The sequence below is a fragment of the Corvus moneduloides genome, chromosome 7 (assembly GCF_009650955.1).
Source record: "Corvus moneduloides isolate bCorMon1 chromosome 7, bCorMon1.pri, whole genome shotgun sequence".
NCBI lineage: Eukaryota > Metazoa > Chordata > Aves > Passeriformes > Corvidae > Corvus > Corvus moneduloides.
Genome location: NC_045482.1, coordinates 25,179,439 through 25,198,338, shown reverse-complemented (window position 1 = coordinate 25,198,338; position 18,900 = coordinate 25,179,439). Strand labels below are relative to the sequence as shown.

Below are 18,900 nucleotides of genomic sequence, written 5' to 3'. Positions count from 1 at the left end.
AGATTTACCCCTGGAGTATTTTGAGTATATTCTCCTATTGCACTAAGCTGAGCACATTATGGCTTCACAAATGCTGCCTGTTTCAACTTCCTGCCAGTTAAAAAAAAAAGCACACACAGCCTCTTCTAAAGAACTAACTTAAATTTTCTTAGTACATCCATTACTTTGCTGGAAGTTGAAGAAGGCAAGGTCAAATTGTATTCAGCACAAGCAGAAAGGTTTGTTATAGTTTTACTTGTGAAGGAATTTATTAATTGCCGACTCAACCTGTCTCCCACACAGGAGAATGCTCACCTATCTAATGTTCTCATGATTTACTGAGGTAAATGACGAATTTCACCACCATTACGTATAAACTTCCCCTCTTTATGAATATTCACACTCTAGCACAGTTAAAGAGGAAATTTGCAAGATTAAAAATTGATTCTTTCCAAGTTTGTACTCAAATCTTTCAGTGAACATTTCTGGGATATAATAAAAGTAATCAATTCACTTCCCTTTAAATTCACAGTGCACATGTATCATAGAAACTCACAATCAAACATAAAGTAAGTTCCACAAGTCTCAAGCATGTTCATGTTTAACCTTCTTTTCCAGAAAGACATTATGAATGTCGAAATAATGTGTTACTAAGCTAAATAATTTCACTTGAATGCAATGGGCTAGAGTTCTAGAGTTAGCTATCTAACAGGTGCATTTGCTTCCAGGAATCCTCTTGCCGAGTACCCTGAACTAATACTTGCAATAATCAAAACATACCTTGCACAAGAGGTTTGAAAAAAGTTGGCTTTATCTCTGTACCAATTTCTCGCAGGCACATAAATGACTGTCCAGTTACCAAGGAAAGAGGATAAAGTAGAAAGAACACACATGATGGCTCAAACTCCTCCTCCCCCCCCCAAACTCGCATTAATTTCATTTTCATGAAAAGGCAATCTACATGTACCTATATAAGAACACATATTCTACTGAAAGACGCAAAAGTCAAACATCTTTGCAGAAAAAAAACCAATTGTCAGACTCTTACATTCAGTCCAAAATGAAGTATTAAAAGTTCCCTTTATAGCAGCAACTTGATTCCAGGAATTTCAGTTTTTACAGCAAACAAACACAGTCATTGCTTATTTTTTACATTTTCTCTAAAGTTAGCAGACATGGGAACATTTCCCTTAAAGTGAATAAAAAATTTACAAATACAGCCTCTTCAAGTGATGTATTACAAATTTTCTGGTTTTTAAATGGCATCTCTGCATTGTTCACAAAAACCACACCTAAAGACAGTCATGAACAAAATTCTGTTAACATTGCAAGACAACACAGTATGGATAGACAGTGTTTTAACTGGCAAATGAAGAATTGCAAATTTCTCCTTTACTAGTACAGCATACTGCAGAGAGCACTGCAATATACACCACAGATTTTGCATGTTAAATTGTTGAATCTATACTGTTTCCAGTACTGATTATCTGCTTAATCTGTTATCAAATTTAAGTTGCAGCCAGCTTAACTCCATTATGTCATTATATCTGCAAACAATTCAAAACCTTCCCAATATGCCATATTAGTTTGAAACATTAGTAACAGTATTCCATCTTATTTTTAATTATTTTCAGAGAAATACTTACTCTACTTGGTCTTTAAAACCATTGTTGAACACTTAGTGTGTGGCTGAACAGAAACAGTGTAGAGCTAACACTTACCCCAAGCGTAACTGATGCAACTAATGCTAAAAGATTTAAATTACCTTCTCCCTCAAATCATCAAGAATAGAAGGATTCCAAAACATTCCCTCTTGGCTACCTTCACTGTAAAGTAAGTATTCTTTTTATTCACTTCTGGCTGGGATTCTTCATTACTTAATGATCATGCAAATGGAAAATTTATCTTTTATATATTTTTCCTTCCCAAAAGACTGAATGTTTTCAGGGTGAGTGTTTTCAGAGAAGAAATGTACAATGCAAAGCCTTTCAGAAGTTTTAAATATAAAACAACAAAAATCAAGGCACTTAATGTAGTTACATATGAGCAAAAAAAAATTATTACTGAGAATAATAAGGCCAGATCACAACATGAGATTATCAGCAAGTGTGCAACTGGGAACAAGGTAAAATCTCTTTCTTTTACAGCTTTGGCTTGAACTCGCCAGAAAGAAGCTTTTTCAGCATTTCAGAATTTTTTCCTTCCGGTGGTGAGGGCCATCTGTCATGATCTGAGGAAAACAAATAATTTACTTAGTTGATTGAGAAACTAGACATTTTACTTTTGTGTCCTCCCATTGCCCAACTCCAGTCACTTGAAGGGCACTATTCTGTAGCCCATTTCTTACCGGGTATTTCTAGGGTATGGCTGTACAAACTCTGGCCACCATCCACGACCATGGTTATCCCAGTAATGAATGATGCAGCTGGAGACAGCAGGAAACATACTGCAGGAGAGATCTAGCAAAAGAATGACAATTTTAATCTTTCTTAAACTGCTGGGAATTGGTCATGTCAAAGAAGATTGTGAAAACTTTTACAGGCAAGATATAGTAACATTTTCTACTCAGTAATGAAAGCTGTAACAGCCTTAAAGCCATTCTTCCAGCCATTTAACAGAGGAAAACCAGTGAGCTGTCACAGAGCAGCATCAGATACTAAAAAAACAACAAAAAAAGGTTGATCAGTTTATCAAAGATGCACATTCTTGGTGGAAGAGAGCTAAGTGCTTTTAAGATACACTTTATTTTCCCTTAATATTCATTCTTTCAGTCCTTCCTGCTGAAGTCAACTTCTTCAATAAATAATGCCTACTATCAAACGCTTCAGCGGTAAGAGCCAGCTGAATTAAATTTTCTGTATAACAGTGACTACTGGTTAACTCTCTCACTTGGCACAACCACACACTGCTACAAGCTTTCTTCTTTTTAAATATTTCATCACAGTACAAAATTAAATCTTTTTTTTCCCCCATATAATAAAGAGGCTTCAAAATAGAGACACAGAAGTAGGAGTATCAAAAGCATTCTGAAATACATTACCTCCTCAGGAACAGCCGACCTCTTGGCAGGAACCTTTGGTATGCTCCTTAACCACATCATTACACCTTGTTCTCCATAGTTTGCAACAGCAGTTTCTGAAAATACCAGTCCCTATTTTAAAACAGCATAATGAAACTTTAGTTCTCTTGCATACATTTAAACTGATAATTCTAAAATTGTGAAGTTGTCATTACTGATTTTCTGTGGGACTGAACTATCTAAAGAGCACTTGAATACAAGTTTTTGAATGTAATGGCATAGTATAATTTATACAAGAAGGTAATTTGGCTGCTAGCCACATCCCTGTTCAAGCACAATAATTCTGATTATTCCAATTCTCCGCTGTCACTTCATTAACAAAAAAGTAGAGTATAAAAAAAAACTCAGAGGTTGCTTTTTTACAAGCATTTCATGTTAAATTACAGCAGGAAACTACAAAACCTCAAGAACAAGTTCTCAAAAGTTTCTTGTCATCTGTAGGAGCACTAGACAGATTTATTTCGAATTACAGAAGCAGATAGATTTGAGTCAGAATTCTGACTCTCCCTACTTAGCTGCTGTAGAAGCAGAAAAAGATGACTGTGTTTGCTCTGGCGACCCCACAGTCCAGTTTACTCCTGAGAAGGAAGATGGCAACGTGGACACAGGGTTACATCCACCTGTTAGGACAGAACTTTTGGGACTCAAGTTTTAGTAAAATAGCAAAATTTGAATTCACCAATGAAGCATATACTAAGGTTTCTAAGATACTTGTATAATGAATGTAAAACTATTTTTTTCAGAATGCTCACTTCCGTCTCTTTGTATCCATTCCCTACAGGTTACTCTTCTCACATAAAGCAGTAACAATTTTGTAATGTTACCACAGACCTGATGGGTCCCCAAAGGTGACAGAAGCATTATTGTAACTATAACATGGACTTTTGTTACCAGCATAGTAACAAAACTAGCAAATACTTCTGAAAGAGCCAAAGCCCTGCAGTGTTTGCTTGTCAAAAACTTCTTCTGACATGTCCTATAATATCTAATCAGTATGATTCATTAGGTAATTAGCATGCCTGAAAGTATGTTCACATAATAATGCTGTCTTAATTACTTACTTCCCCAAGACTTGATAAATCAGAAAAAGCAGATAAACAGGAAATACAAGCCAGTAGATCTTAATATTTAACATGTCTCCAGATGAATTGCATCTCACAAAGGTTACATAAAAGCCTCTACCGGAATGATTAACACACATCTGCCTTTAAGCATTCTGTGCTATGCCAAACAAAGTGAGCCAGATGCTTTAGGACATGAGGCACAACAGAATATACAGACATTCTACAAAAATAGTAGCAAGATCTTCCTAGGGATCACTTAAACAAATATGACACTTCGCTTACGACATCCACTGTGAGACAAGCTAAATTCTGACTGTAGAAGTCGTGGACAAAGTTTATGTGTCCTGTTTTAATTTCAAGGGAGTAAATGTGCAAAATAAATTGTGGATAACAGAAAATTACTACAGATCACACATTCACAAATGTCAAAGCTAGAGCTTCTAGATAACTTCTGTATCTGCAGCACTGTGCACTACAAAACGCAGCTGCTCTTTCTATACAGTTATTTAAAACAACTCTACCTGCTGTCTACTTCCTCAGAAATGTGGCAAACATATTTTAGCTGACCTGTATAGTCGTTTCCTGTCTGCATGAATTTGATAAGGAAAAAATCAAAACACACATTTTTACATATGATTTCTCTGAGAAATAGTACATTCCAACTACCATTTCTTTATATGACTAAAGCTAAACTAACTTAACATGTAGAAGACAAAGTAAAATGCATTATGTGATGTAGATACAGAAATGCTGCTAGCAAGGATTTTCTTGTTATTTTCTAAGTCCATGAGAGACTTTTCTCTCTCACAGAAGAGGTAGCAGAGTTATGTAAACAACCAAACACCTGCAGCCTTGAAAAGTCTTGTTTATAGTATAGTAGGAAAATATTTTGACAATGGATGTTTTAGGATTTTAGCCAATCACCCCCAAGGGGTGGCTGATCCTTGTCCAATTAGACTATGAACAAAAAGTCTATAAAAGAGTTTGTAAAATAATTAAATAAATCAATCTTGCTGCACAGTTCCTGCCTGCTGGATCTTCTCTCCTCCTCCCTACGGCTGCAGGACACGGTGATAGGGCCTAGGACTGCGGTAATAATGTGACACATTCAGAGATTTTCAAAATAAGTTTGTAAACCATCAGCACACTTGAACCTCAAACAGAAAGTTTCCTGAACTCAGAAGTAATGTATCCATTACTGAAACACAGAGCATTGAGTAATTTTATGTCAAGGCTTTGTAAGACAGGTCACCAACTCCTACCAGTATCACTTCATTTAGCTATAAAAAAACCTAAAAACCAAGTGTGCCAAGTCAAAGCAGAAAGCAGAAGCAATTTTATCCCACATCCTCTGACTCATCATCCAAAAGCACAAAATACTCAAATGGCCCAAAGAACACAGTGAGGGAATTATAAACAAATGCATAAATAATCCACAAACAGTTACTGCTTATAAATTTAAAAATCCATTTTGGTCCAAATGCTCTAACTATGAGCATGTGTAATGGCTAATTTCAATCAGATCATTTGCCATTACTTACAGGAGCAACGCTGTTGATTCTCACTCCACTGTGAGCCCATTCTAAAGCCAGAGTCTTGGTTAGGTTATTCACGGCAGCTCTTGCAGCTCCTGTGTGCCTGTGGAGAAAAGAAAGCAAAGGAAGCATCTGCTCCCTCAGCTAAGAGTGTCCAATGTTAATTCTACTGCAGCCTCATTAGGGTATTCAGAGTAGTTTTCTGTGGCTGGACCAAGCATCTGGAAGAGAGAGATTCTCCAGTTTCCAAGTTTGACCATAGCTTCACTGTTCAAACAAGCTATGCTGTGATTTCCTGTCATTGCTGGAAATACTTAAGATCTCTTTCCCAATGCAACATGGGGTCAGCTACACTCTACTGCAGGAGGGGGCTTATAAAAGAGAAACAACTGAAGTTCAAACTGTGTAAAACCTGTAGCCTGCACAGGTAAAGTAACACTTGGAAGAACAGTGGTCTGAAAGATTGTTTAAACCTTCTGACAAACATGATTAAAATAAGTCACCATTCAAAAATTACTCTAGGTGGATGGAGACAGAGACATGACAGTCACAGTGAACTTCAATACCTTGCTGCTGTAGGTAACTAGTCTGAAATGATTACAAGCTTGAATGCAGACAAAATTACTGCAGTAATGAATTGTGGACAGTTGTAGTCAGAGAAAATTTATAGGATTTATTTGCTTTCGCCTAGCAAAACAGACTAAGAGGAGATAGATATAATAGCTTCTCAAATACAGGGAAAGCAGAAGAAAAACTTCAGAAAAAAAAAGAAGAAAACATAACTTATTCATATGTTTAGGCCAGAACGAAATTAACCTCCAGGCACAGTCTGAGGAAACATGACAACTTTTATGTTCAAAATTAATACTTATGAAAAATTCATATAAGGTGACTTTTGGTATGAGCAGTGTCTGGACTTGCAAAGGCATATCTTTTTCAACAGTACATTCCTGCAAGAAGTTTCAAGTCAATTTAATTTGAAAGTAGGTTTGTCTATCCATCTACATACAACAGTTACTTAGGAAAATTTTTCCACCGTTATTCAGAATTTGCTTTTTTTTCCTCTAAGTTCAACTCAAATTGAAACATCTTCAGCCTATTTGCCCTGACAGTTGAACCAGATACCTCAGTGGAGATACTCAAATAACTGCAGCTTCAGCACCACCGTGTGGATCTCCATATTTATCTTGTACTGCAAAGAACAAGCTAGTGAGAAAATATTCTGCTGTTCCTTAAAAAATTTTGGTTTTGAAACCATTCAACCCTGAATCGGGACAAAGAGACATAATGCAACACTTGCTCAAAACATATTTTCTTATTTCTTCAACAGAAACTCAATTTCAAAGTTTAAAAAAAAAACCAAACAGAAAAGGGAGCTGTTCCCAATTAAAACTTCACTGGGCAAGTCTTGCTTCATAGTTTCTTACAAACAAGTGGAGAGAGACCAGAGATGCCATCTACTGGATTAATAAGAGATCCCCACACATACAGACAAGTGATACTCTTGCCCTCTCTTGACCTAACTACTATATTTTCATACTCTGCTGCTGCCCAGTACACACCTTTCTGAAGTGTTTAGGAACAGTCAGTACTTCTGGGGGAAAAATACAGAAAAGTGTAAAAAGAAAATATATATTACGACATTCCAGGAAAGCCATTTCTCACGGCAGCAGTAATGTTGACAATGGCTCCTCCATGTTCCTGCATCCAGGCATTGTACACTGTATGAAGGAGGAAGATAACCTATAAATATCAGAAGAAATGCATACAAATGAACTTGCCAATTGGGAGCCAAATTTGGAGAATTAACTGCAATCACACTGCACATTTGTCATACCGGTTTAAATAAAAATAATCTGCTGTTTGTACCACAGCCTTGCCAAGGCAGAGGTGAGGCCTTGGGGCAACAGGCGTGGCCCCAGTAACGCTCAATGATTGTCAAGAAGCATTTGAGGGAAATCAAGATTTCATGTTTCCATGTAAATTACTTTAACTTCCACAAATGCTATCTGAGAATGACATACCATACTTAAATTTAAGCCTAAATTTATATCCTTGAAGGGAGAGAAGTATTTTCCTATGTTATATACAGTGAATACAGGCCACAAAAGTTAAGTGGTTTTCCTATAGTCTTTTAAATGTGTATCAAAGTCAACTGACTCCCCAAACCTGGCCTTAACCAGAAGATCATGCTTGCCTAAATGTCTGTTTGTATTTATGAACAAATGTAATAAATATCCACTGTCAGGTAAGTGCATGAAAAGAAGCTAGGCAAACCTTACATTTCTTATCTTCTGGTGTTTCTGTAAAAAACAAAAACAAACATATGAAGTTTTATGTTCAGACCTTACCCGCTTTGCAGCAATAGAAGGTTCCTGTCAGATTCGTGTCTATCACAGCATTCCAGCCTTTTGCACGGATGGCTTCAGAAGGACTTGCAAACTGGCCCCCTCCATTATTCACCAGGAAGTCAATCTTCCCATGCAGAGACAGTGTAGACTTCACCAAAGCTTCTACCTGAAACAGTATTTGTTAGTGTGGTATGTTGATTAAGCCCTATACCAAATTTCATTCTCAGACAGTATCTTCTCCCTCATGCCCTTTTCACAGAAAAAGAGGAGGTCCAGTCTTTAGAGAGGCCGTAAGATTGGTGTGACAGGTTTAGTCAGCCAAGAAGGACTAGGCTGTATCCATGTTTACTTAGGAAATTTTGCTGGTATAATGCAGGTGCTGCATAAAATACCAGCACCCAAAGAAAAAGGGGATTTAAGCTGCTGAAGATTTGTAAAACCAAACAGACACAAAAGCCCACTACATACAACCTACTAAGAATCTCCTGATGTCTTTCAGAAGAGTGGGGGCATTCACATGAGATCCCCAAAGAGTTCCATATAAGGCAGCTACTGTTATTTTTATCTGACCATACACCTGACCATTTTAAACAGAAAACATAACTCATCTTGTGGAGTTTTATCATTCTTATCTAGAAGTTTTGTACGTTCACTACAGCTCTGATGTATGAGTTGGCAATAGCCAGTCTTCTAACACACAGGAAGAAGGTTAATTACCCTATAAAACATGAAGTCTAAAAAATGCTGCAAATACAAGTTATCTTCTTTGGCAAAAATATTAATTTCAAGACAGCTATAAGAACTCCATAGCAACTGCTTAATAATTTAATCTTTATCTCAAGAAACAAGAAATGGGACAATGTGACTGTTTCCTGCTTACATCATCAATCATAACTATATTCCATGCATCAGTTATTCCTACTCAAGCATATATAAAATGTTAATCTAGCATCTGTGGTCAGAGAAAAACACAGAACAAAAAAAAAACCACCCAAAAAACCAAACAGGTGGAGGAATGCTGCCACTCAAACAGATTGGGCTAGGGGAAGGATATCAATCAACCTTTCTCTGTATTGAGTTAGTGGTAAAAAACATCAGAAACAAAAAAAAAAAGAGCAAGCAATGCATTATCTGTATTCCACAATGAGTGTTACCAACTCGGTCTCATAAATAGCTGCCTTACATCTTGTGTTGCTAAACAGGATGGTTTACCAGGGTAGTATGGATCCTGTAAGGATGCACCTCTCAGAAAAAAAAACCCTAAACAAACACATAATGACTGAAAACCTAGTGCCTGCTGATAAAAAATGCCTTAAAAAACCAATTTTGATACCTAAACCAAATCTTCAAATTCTGAATGTCATCTTATTCCTCATTTTAGTCACTGCAGGTTGTGGGATGTGAGGAAAAAACCCAGAAAACCAAAACATCTGTGACAGCAGTCCCAAACCCATAGCTTGTGAGAACAACCATGCCACAGGGACATTCTGGCTTTTACTTTTCTCTTGTAAGCAAAGGAAAGTTATGTCTGGCTAGGTAGCAAAAGTTATGCTTTGCTCAGCAATATTAAGCTCTTCTCCCTATCAGTCTCAGAATCTTGCTTTCAATATTATTCTCTGTAAGTCACTGAAATATGGGCTCATTTTTGGAACAGAAATGGTTTCAGTACAGAGAAGATTTGAACAGACTAAGGCTATTCAGACTGTGGAAAGAGAGAGAGAGAGAGAGAAGAAAAAATGCTAAGAATCGTAAAAAGAGAAGACAAAACAAATTAACAAGAAAAATCCACAGAGAAGAGACATTAAAGCAAGTTTTCAACAGCTGGACAAAATGTATGTTATATGCTATAACATACCAACTCAAAATGGTTCATATGTTGTACTTAAGGAACTGTTGTTGTTCCTACTTGTTGCACCATATTCTCAGGAAAAAGAAATTAAAAACCCAACAACAACAAATGTGTATCAGTTCTGTTTTCTGAAAGCCAGGAAAGGCCAGAAGGCTCTCCAGTGACAGCTCAGATGGCTCCAACTGTAGCAATCTTCACAAAGTCTTCTGTGCTGTAGAAAAAGCATCACTGCAGTGCTTCTCCCAGTTACAGTAAACATGGTGACAGCAGCCAGCAGCACAGAGAGAAGGAGGGTCTGGTAGAACACATTTAAATCACAGTGACTACTAAAGAAGATTCTTCTCTATTCCTATAATTTAAAAATTCACTTGGAAAGAACTTCTTAGAAAAGCTATTAAATACTCTCTTTGGAAGCAAAGCAAAGCTGCATGAGGTAGAGCTACTAGTTTAGGACATTCTTCTGAAAAAGACAGCAAAGAACAAAATCAGGCACTTCAGACATAACCAGAAGATTGGAGCTCTGCAATAAGGAACTTTTGTGTGTGACTGCAAATCGTAAGTACTATGCAGTAGCACATATTCACAGATAACTGAGATGACAGTAGTCACTTGCACAGGAAAAGGGACAAATGTCCACATGCATTCACAGGTCACCTTGACTGAGTAAAACACACAGGCACAACTCACTACAGAGTGTCAGAGATCTGTGATTTGGTGGCTAGAACTAACAGGCATTCTGGCACAGGGGTAACAGGTATTTTTACTGTGGTATTGCTGTGTTATTTAAAAGTACAGCAACAGGAGTCTCTTATCCTCCCCACCAAGCCACAGTCTTTCACTACAGGCTTCACATAGACAGGCATTAAGTATTTATAAACCAACTGAGCCTATGCTAAGCTCTGAAGTTTATTGGAAAAGAAAAGCTACTAGTGAACTCAGACACAGGGTATGTGCTCACTAGCACTGTATTGAGTCTGTCTGAAGCTGTCTTGTTGATGTCCAAGTGACAAGTTTTACCCTTGGGGTCTGGTCCAGCTGCTGTTGCTGGAGCTGAAGTATGGAAAGGAGACACTGTGAACAGAATTCTGAATTGCTGATTTCAAGAACAGCAGCGGCCCACCAGAAGTACAAGGTTTTATCTTCCACCTACCTAGACATGTAAGCTTCTACTTATCTAGGTGCCAGTTAAAGAGATGTTTGTCCACAGAGTATAGCAAAAAGGCCTTACAAGTGTGAGGATTGAAAGAGTACAGCTGCCTGTCTCAAAACACTGTCAAGGCCGCAGAAGGAATTTGCCATAAGATGATAAGCCACCAAAGCAGGAACTTGAGAGAAGCACAGAAGGGAGGAATTTGCAAGAGGAACGCACTAATTCCAGGCCTAGCAGAGGTAAGACCAGGTTAGCACATCTTGGTTAATGCATCTGGACAGAAGTGGCCACTGTGGCAAACTGTGGGAAAGGAAGCAACTGCTCATACACGTCACCCCAAGTTATGGGAACGGCACCTGTGTCCCCCCCCATGGATACTCAAAACTTGGCCTATATGAAGGTGGTACCCCCAGAAGACTGACGGGACACCACTGCACCCATGGCTCGTGACTATCACCTGCTTGGTCTCAGTCTCTCTCCCTCCCTTCCTCCCTTAATTCCAGCATTCATTCCTCATGTCTTGTCCCTGTCAACAGATTTGCTGTAGCTCAAAATTTAGGACACAAAAAGAGATAAATAAAGATACACATGCACACAGAGCTGTCTGGTTTGCATCTTAGCAAGAGCAAACTGATCTGCTCTCAACACATGATGAGGGCAGTGCCAGCAAATACGCGAACAATAAAAATCACTTCAGCTTCATAATTACTAAGAAGCAATATCCATCACTATATACACTCCAAACCATAGGAAAAGGAGAACAGATCACATATCCAGGAGTCTTATCCTGAAGCACAATCACTGCTCCAAGATAAGACTCCATGACAGAATACAGAAATATAGAAATATATTCTGATGACAGAATAGAGAAGCCTCAGGTCCTCTTATCTCAGAGCCCTCCACTCTCTCATTTTTAAAAATAAAACAGGTTTTTTTATCCTTTACAGAACATTCAGTGGAAAACTAGTCAAAAGCAGCAGCAAACTCATGACAAAAATAAGCCTGACAGGTTACACAGTGGTTGAAAATCCTCCATCAAGCAGGATTATTTCTTGCACATTAAATAAAAAGTAAGCTTTTCTAGAAAGCAAAAGGGCTTCTGAGGATGAAGATTTAGAGACTTAAAAATGTGAATTCATTAAGCTGTTCCCATGATATCTGCCATCAAGCTTCTGCAGCAATTAATTCACTGCACTTTCTTTGCTTCTTCCTCGGCCAGAAAGAGCTCTAACAAACACACTGGACTACATGATGAGGGATGAACCTTCTAATGCTTGAATTTCACAGACCCAAACTAGAGGCATGAACCATGTCATCTTCAAAGCAGGTCAGTTACTTTAAGATTTGCAATAGGAAGCAAAAAATAATCTTCTGGCAATTTGAAAGCACCTTCATCTTTCTTAAATTTTCCCTATTCAAACTCCCTCCCTCCAGTTTATAAACTGGACAAAATTGATAGGGGCCTTGAGAGAGATGCAAAACAACTCATGGAGAAGGAGGGATTGCTATAGTAAGAACAAATGGCTTGTTCCTACAGGTGATCAGGGTGGCTTCCTTTAAAATAAAGATTTACTCTTAGAAAGACTTCAGTGAGATATCAGAGAGAATGATATATTAAATGAATTATGTAGTTCTTCAGGAAACTTCCTGGGCTTTGAAGCTTGTGATGGATTGCTTCTGACATCTAAGGGGGCTTGAACTCCTAAGTTTTTTTTCTCTTGTTGAAACATTTATAATGTTTTTCTCCTGCACATGTTCTTTGGTTTCTGGTATAAGAGCCAAGGAGGATGTAGTGACTCACATGGAATTCTTGCAGAGGCTGTCCTCTCTACCCAACAATGTGCTTCCGTGATTTCTGAGGTAAATACTCTCCACTCACACTAAGCTGAAAGCAAACAATGAGTTGTAATATTACTAATGAGTAGCATACAGAGCCAACACAGTTGTACAAGTCTTATTTCTTTTGTGAGGGAACCTAAAAGTTTACATGCCCTCTCATTCCCTCTTCCACTGTAACAGGAAGCTCTTTTTCTATTTGTGAAAATACTGAAATGAGTTACATTACTGTGTTGCATCTACTCAATATTTGCCTCCTAGAAAAATCCTCAAGGACATATTTTACTGATCCCTGTTCCTATGACTCCAAGTCCCAAGCACTAAATTTTAAGTTAAGAATGGAGTAGGTTTTGAAAGTGCATGTACAATACTCTTTAAATTGAAGTAAAAGCCCAAAGGTACTTCTACTCTAGTTTCCACAAGGGAAGCAAGTGCAAATTATGAAAAAAGTACTTTTCGCCATTGCTGCTCTTAGGAAACATAATAAATAAGCAATAGTAAGCTGTGGGTTGTGGAAAACCTGCCATATGCCTCAGTTCTGACAGTTTTTAGCAGTGTAAGTTAACAATTGTTAATTTGAGTTTATCTAGTTTCAACTTACAAACCAAAGTACCTAAGTGTAAGGAAGTGCTATCTTCACTACAAATTTAAGCATTGAAAACACAAATTTCTGGTCCAACAGTAAATTTAGAAATTTACATGGCCAGGATTTAGCAATCTTTGAGAATCTCAGCATTAACAGAAGAGAACAGAGTCAGAAAGGCACAAGCTAAAGAAAAAAAATCACAGGATGTCTCTAACCAATAAAAAAATCTGGTCTTTGAGATGAGAAATATTTAACAGGTATACAGGTTCTTACGTTAACATGCAACAGAAATTTCTTGCATTTCTTATCCAGATTTTCAGCAAAAAGCTTATGAAATTCTCATAGCATTTTTTTTTTCTAAGTAGGACTTCAAAAGAAAGAACTAAGAGCAGCTGGAGAACTGAAGTGAGTCAAACTATAAGACTAAATCAATGACTTAAAAGTTCAAGACTGGAGTTTAATCTGCCTTTTTCCTCTGAACCCTCTCTTCAATAGAAACAGACATGAAAGGACAATGGTTGAAGAGAACTTCCAGTGGCAGAAGACATCCAACAGAGACTTCACCAACATCATACAAAAAGTTCAAGGAAAGTTCTGGTGTGTCTGTAAATAGGTAGAGTTTAAAACTAAACTGGAAACAAGACAATTCTATGATAAAACTGCAGCGTAATAGCAAAGACAGACGTTTCTTCAAGTATCAGCATGGCTACCTGTAACACAGAATAATGCCTAAACACTTTGGACAGCACTATAAAAAAGTCTTGAAAAGCACCTTCCAAAATTTCCAAAGCCACTTAAGCCTGTTTTGTCAAATAGGCATTTAGCCACACTTAAAAAGGAAACAAAGAAGGAATGGTAGTTTAGTGGAGATTACCTCATTTCACCATCCAAGCCCTACAGCATCTCACAGAACTCTGCAGTTCCCACTAATCAATTTCAGACTGATACAGAAATAAGATTCACCTGCAGAATGTAATTAAGCATGCCAGAGTACTTTCTGCAAGAAATAGACCTGAAAAAAGCTTAAATGTTTTTTCCTCTTTACCTCTTTTCTTTCCTGTAGCTTTAATCATGCAAGTTGCCCTCTGACATCTGCCATAACCTATCATGTCGCACTGCTGATGCCAGTAAATATAAACCTAAAATTCACTGGTATGTGAAGTGACATACTGCACAGCTCCAGGGTTCATCTCCTTCAGGAGAGAAAGTCTGAGTAGATCATTATAAATATTTTATGGCACAAACTGTTCCACAAGGGAAGAATTTTAATTTTTATTTGTTTTATGGCTATATATTAGGATATTTCCAGAATCTTCATAGCCACTAAAAGTCATTAATATTTAGTTTAAGAGAGACTTTGAGAGGTTTAGAAAAATGTAGCAATCAGTGGTTACTGGAAGATTTTGTAGCTGTCTTCAAAAAGTTAAAAATCCAACCTGAAGTTAGACCTTTAAATATTTAATTACAGAGATAAAAAAATTAGGAGGGGCATGCAGACTTCTGAAGAACTTGGATTATGTACTTTTGCTCTTGATCTTCCATTTTTTGTAATATGGAGGAAAAATTTAAAAATCAACTTGAATAGTGATAGAGTTTGCAATGAGGCACACCTCAAACCATAACTAAAATTTCAAACATGACTAAAATATTATACATCTGTGGGGTTTTCTGGCTTTAATACAAGCCAAACTGACAATGCAGGGCACTTGTGTCAAGTCACAAACACTGAGGTTCCATGCTATGCCTTCCTGTTTGAAGGAACTATTCTGAGGTCTCCCATCTTCACAAGTTTACACCCCCTCACTTCTGTCACAGCAATGTGACAAAGAATCATGCTAAGTGGGCTCTGACTCGCTGCACAACATGTCAGTTTCAAGACCTGCATCTCCCAGAAATATCTGAAATATATAAGCATGGTCAGAAAAATATCTGCCAATATTTATAAATGTTTTTTTGCTTAGGTGGCTAACAAATGTCTTCCCTTGGGAAGCACATCTATCCAGAACAATTTAACCGAGCTTTGCTCCACCTCTCCCCTGATCTAAGCTAGTTTTGAGAAGGCCAAACATCTTTGGAGATCTGAGAATTTATATACACAATATGCTTTTGATATGTTAAGCCCCAGAACAAGACCACTAATCTTTACCTCTTCTTCTTTGCGGATATTGCACTCTATGGGAGTCACTTTGGCAGGACTCATGGAAGCAAACCTATTATTCAGTTCTTCTGCAGCAGCTTTTAATCGGTCAAATTTACGAGAGGCAATCACAACACTGCAACCTGTAGAGACAAAATGAAACATCCTTCAGCTAACACAATTACGCTTTTTTTTTAGTAACATCATGGAGATATCTTGTAGGATGTGCATTTATTAGTCACTGACTAGAAAATACAGTGTTGAAGTTCTTGCAAGAGGGAGAAATGACTGATGTCAGATGCTTCTTAGCAACAAGATCCCTCTGTGCCAGGAAAAGAGCAATTTAAAAAAATGTCCACAAGGTTTCCTCTCCTTCCTGCAGAAGGGAAGATAGCCTGTGAGTTGCAGAGTCAGCAAAGCAGCTTTCAGACATCACTTCTGCTGCCTCTGCTCACAGCTGCCTCATTTATCAATTAAGTGATTTAAAGATGTTTCAGCAGGTCTTGTTTACAAAAAAAAGCTTGCTCTTAAAACCACAAAAATAACCTTCTTGTACGACTGGCTGCAATTTTGACTAGCAGTGAGCAAATGTAATGCTCTGCTTTTTAACTCTACAGAGACTGAAGGAAAGGATAATAGCCTCACAAGATTAATCCCTATCTGCAGACTACAGACAGCAGGAACAGAGCCCTCCCTGTGGCACTGCAGAATCCTGGCTGCAGAAAGAAGATATAGAATAGGCAGGAGCTCAAGTACTTGGGTTTTTTCAACATTTGGAGGCAGAAGGACTCATTCTACAGAGAAAAACCAATGCAGGTGCCAAATTTAAGTCAAGCACTCACACTACAAGCAGCCCAATTTCTTCAGTCACGCCAGTGGACTTAGGACAGCTTTAAGGCTTCAGCAATTGCTACTACATAGACTAAACCAAAGGACACCAAATTAATTCCTAGTACAAATCCAGCAGGCATGCAATTTCATGTAAAGGATAAGCAAATTACTAGCTTCCATGCCAAGCAGGCAAGGAGGTCTTCCTCCCAGTTTGCTCCTTCCATAATCTTAGCATTTCAGCAGAAGTAATCCCTTCTTCCCATCAGATCTGCTGCTCATCTGCTTTAACATAAACCATCCTCAACCAGCCAAAAAAAAAAAAAAAAAAAAGAAAAAGTTAACATCCTGCCAGGTGTGGGGGTTTTTTCCCTCTCTGTTGCAGAGTGGAATTTGGCCTCTCATGTGATCACGCAAACACCAGAATAAATTCAAAATAACTAGTGGGAGTAAAGTGAAGCAAGCTGTTCATTTGACTCAAGCTGTCTTGTGAAATGATATATTAAAAAAAAAAATAGAGGAGTTTAATTCTTCCAGAAGGAAGCGTTACAAATACACGTCCTTAGGAATAGGAGCTTCACCTTTAATTGGTGGCCACCTTAAAACAACACATATAAAGACAGTAGTCTCTGAGGTCTCCTGATTTTTTTTAAATTAAGAACTCCAGTCACTTGCACAAGCACCCAACTAATGCAAAGTTCATAAAATGCCAGACACAATTACCAATTAACACAAAATACTCAACCACAGTAGCCCAGTTCTATTTACCAACCTAAATGCTTATTAATACACACACTGATATAGAATAAGGTCCAGTAGAAGACTGTATTTTTGCTAAATATACTAATTGGGAGTCTAATCACTGAGAAACACTTGGTACCTACTGTGCAAACTGACAATACCATCACTTAATTTTCTTCACAAAGAATGACCAGACCATTTCCTGACAGGGTCACGGGAAAGGGCACAAGTTTCCAGATAAAAGGTTTAAATTTGCCCAGAAGGCTTCAAAGGAGACTCGTTATAAAAACAATGCATATCATGACTGGCATTATCTGTCACTGCTCCTGTGCCTGTAGGAACCAGTCCCCCATTACCTAAAGTGCAGGGTATACATGGAAACAGTTCCCGATCATCATCTTGTCAGGAGTAACCAGCAAGTCTACAGGTGAGGAGGGTTACTCAGTCAGACTTAAGCTCTATATAGCTCTTTCTCCATTTTTTCTCATGTGCTTTGTAGAGATTTGTTTTCTATTGTGTTCTATTTACGCTGTTATGGACACACTTTTGTTATTTGTATTTTGCTTGAGAAAAACAACGAAGATCAAATTAAGCACAATTTTAAGGTAACTGGGTAACATCACCAACCAACAGTGTGATGATGCTTAAAAAGCACCTCTTCCAAGCAGCATGCAAGGACACCTGAAAAAAAAAAGCTTACTTCCCCAGTAATACAAAGGTAACAGAACTAATCCTCCATTCAGCTCCACAAAGCAGCGGAAAGCTGGGGCACAAAGACCAGAAGAGGCAGAGATGCCTCCCAGCGCAGCCGTAACAAAGAAAGCTCTTTACTATGCAGTGCAGTGATGCACATTCCAACAATGCAAACGACGGGAGTGTGGCACCGAGAGGTATAACACTAGTGTTTGTATTCTGAAGGCGCTGAATCCAATCATGACAATAAACTATCCAAACCCAGTCTGATACCGATGATCCCTAGCACTGACGTTGAAATTTGCAGGAAATGTGTTGCAAGGTGGATGTAGGACTCCTTTCTACCTCTCCTGGCCTCATATCAGAAAGTCAGGAGACTGCTTTTCACTCCAGGTTTTACCACTTCTCTGTACTCAGCATGGAAAGAAAACCCATGCCATGCACGATGAAGATGCTCTTCAATTTCAGGACGTTCCTGTCGCAGGCACTGGGAGAAGCACCATGTCTCTAATGTGTTACTGTGCGGACAGCAGTTCAAGGATACTGATCTGTGAGGCTCAAGGTTCAACAACCTCGTAAATCCTCCAGTTAAAGCAAAATGAGAAATCACTGAAGGGAGAGTCTGAGAGAAAAGGGTCCTGGTTTAACATAACCTCACTGACCTCTGTGTTTAAAATAGCCAGTGTTGTTTTACGGGCCAGCGGGCCAAAAGGCAGAGCCCCACATCAGCCTCACCTCGTGCCCCTTGCTATTCACCGACCCTGACACAATGTCCCACCCAGGGGCTCCTCGCACCCCATCCCCCAGCGCCGCCAGCCCCCAACACGCAGCACGGCCCGCGGGCGCTCCCTGACGGCCCCCCCAACACCCGCCTCGCCCCGCTGCTCCCCCGGGGCTTCCTGCGGAGCCCGCCCCGCGCCCACCTAGCGCCAGCAGGTCGGCGGCGATGGCCTTGCCGATGCCGGTGCCGCCGCCGGTGACGATGGCGACCCGCCCGCGGAACAGCCCCGCCGCCAGCAGCCCGCGCCCCGCCGCCGCCGCCGCCATGTTTCCCTCCCTCCCTGCCTCCCTC

At 38.9% G+C, this 18,900-nt stretch overlaps 1 protein-coding gene across 1 annotated transcript; it reads right to left on the bottom strand.

Annotated features, from left to right (window-relative positions):
• Positions 1-223: 223 nt before the first annotated feature.
• Positions 224-18,882, bottom strand: PECR (peroxisomal trans-2-enoyl-CoA reductase). The gene is made up of 8 exons (XM_032114541.1): positions 18,752-18,882; positions 15,576-15,709; positions 8,009-8,174; positions 7,297-7,378; positions 5,664-5,760; positions 3,020-3,130; positions 2,327-2,438; positions 224-2,209 (listed from the first exon to the last, which is right to left on the bottom strand). Exons 1-8 carry the CDS (start codon positions 18,873-18,875, stop codon positions 2,121-2,123), a joined length of 915 nt encoding a protein of 304 aa, XP_031970432.1. The 5' UTR covers positions 18,876-18,882; the 3' UTR covers positions 224-2,120.
• Between the last annotated feature and the right edge of the window lie 18 nt (positions 18,883-18,900).

What these genes read in the sequence shown, in the direction of transcription:
- PECR (XM_032114541.1), bottom strand. Translation starts at nt 18,875, where the DNA reads ATGGCGGCGGCGGCGGCGGGGCGCGGGCTGCTGGCGGCGGGGCTGTTC. An exon ending in CTTCTATTGCTGCAAAGCGG is followed by an intron (nt 7,379 to 8,008) that starts GTAAGGTCTGAA and finishes TCCTTCATACAG; the next exon opens with TGTACAATGCCTGGATGCAG. An exon ending in AATGGCTTTCCTGGAATGTC is followed by an intron (nt 5,761 to 7,296) that starts GTAATATATATT and finishes TTTTCTCCACAG; the next exon opens with GCACACAGGAGCTGCAAGAG.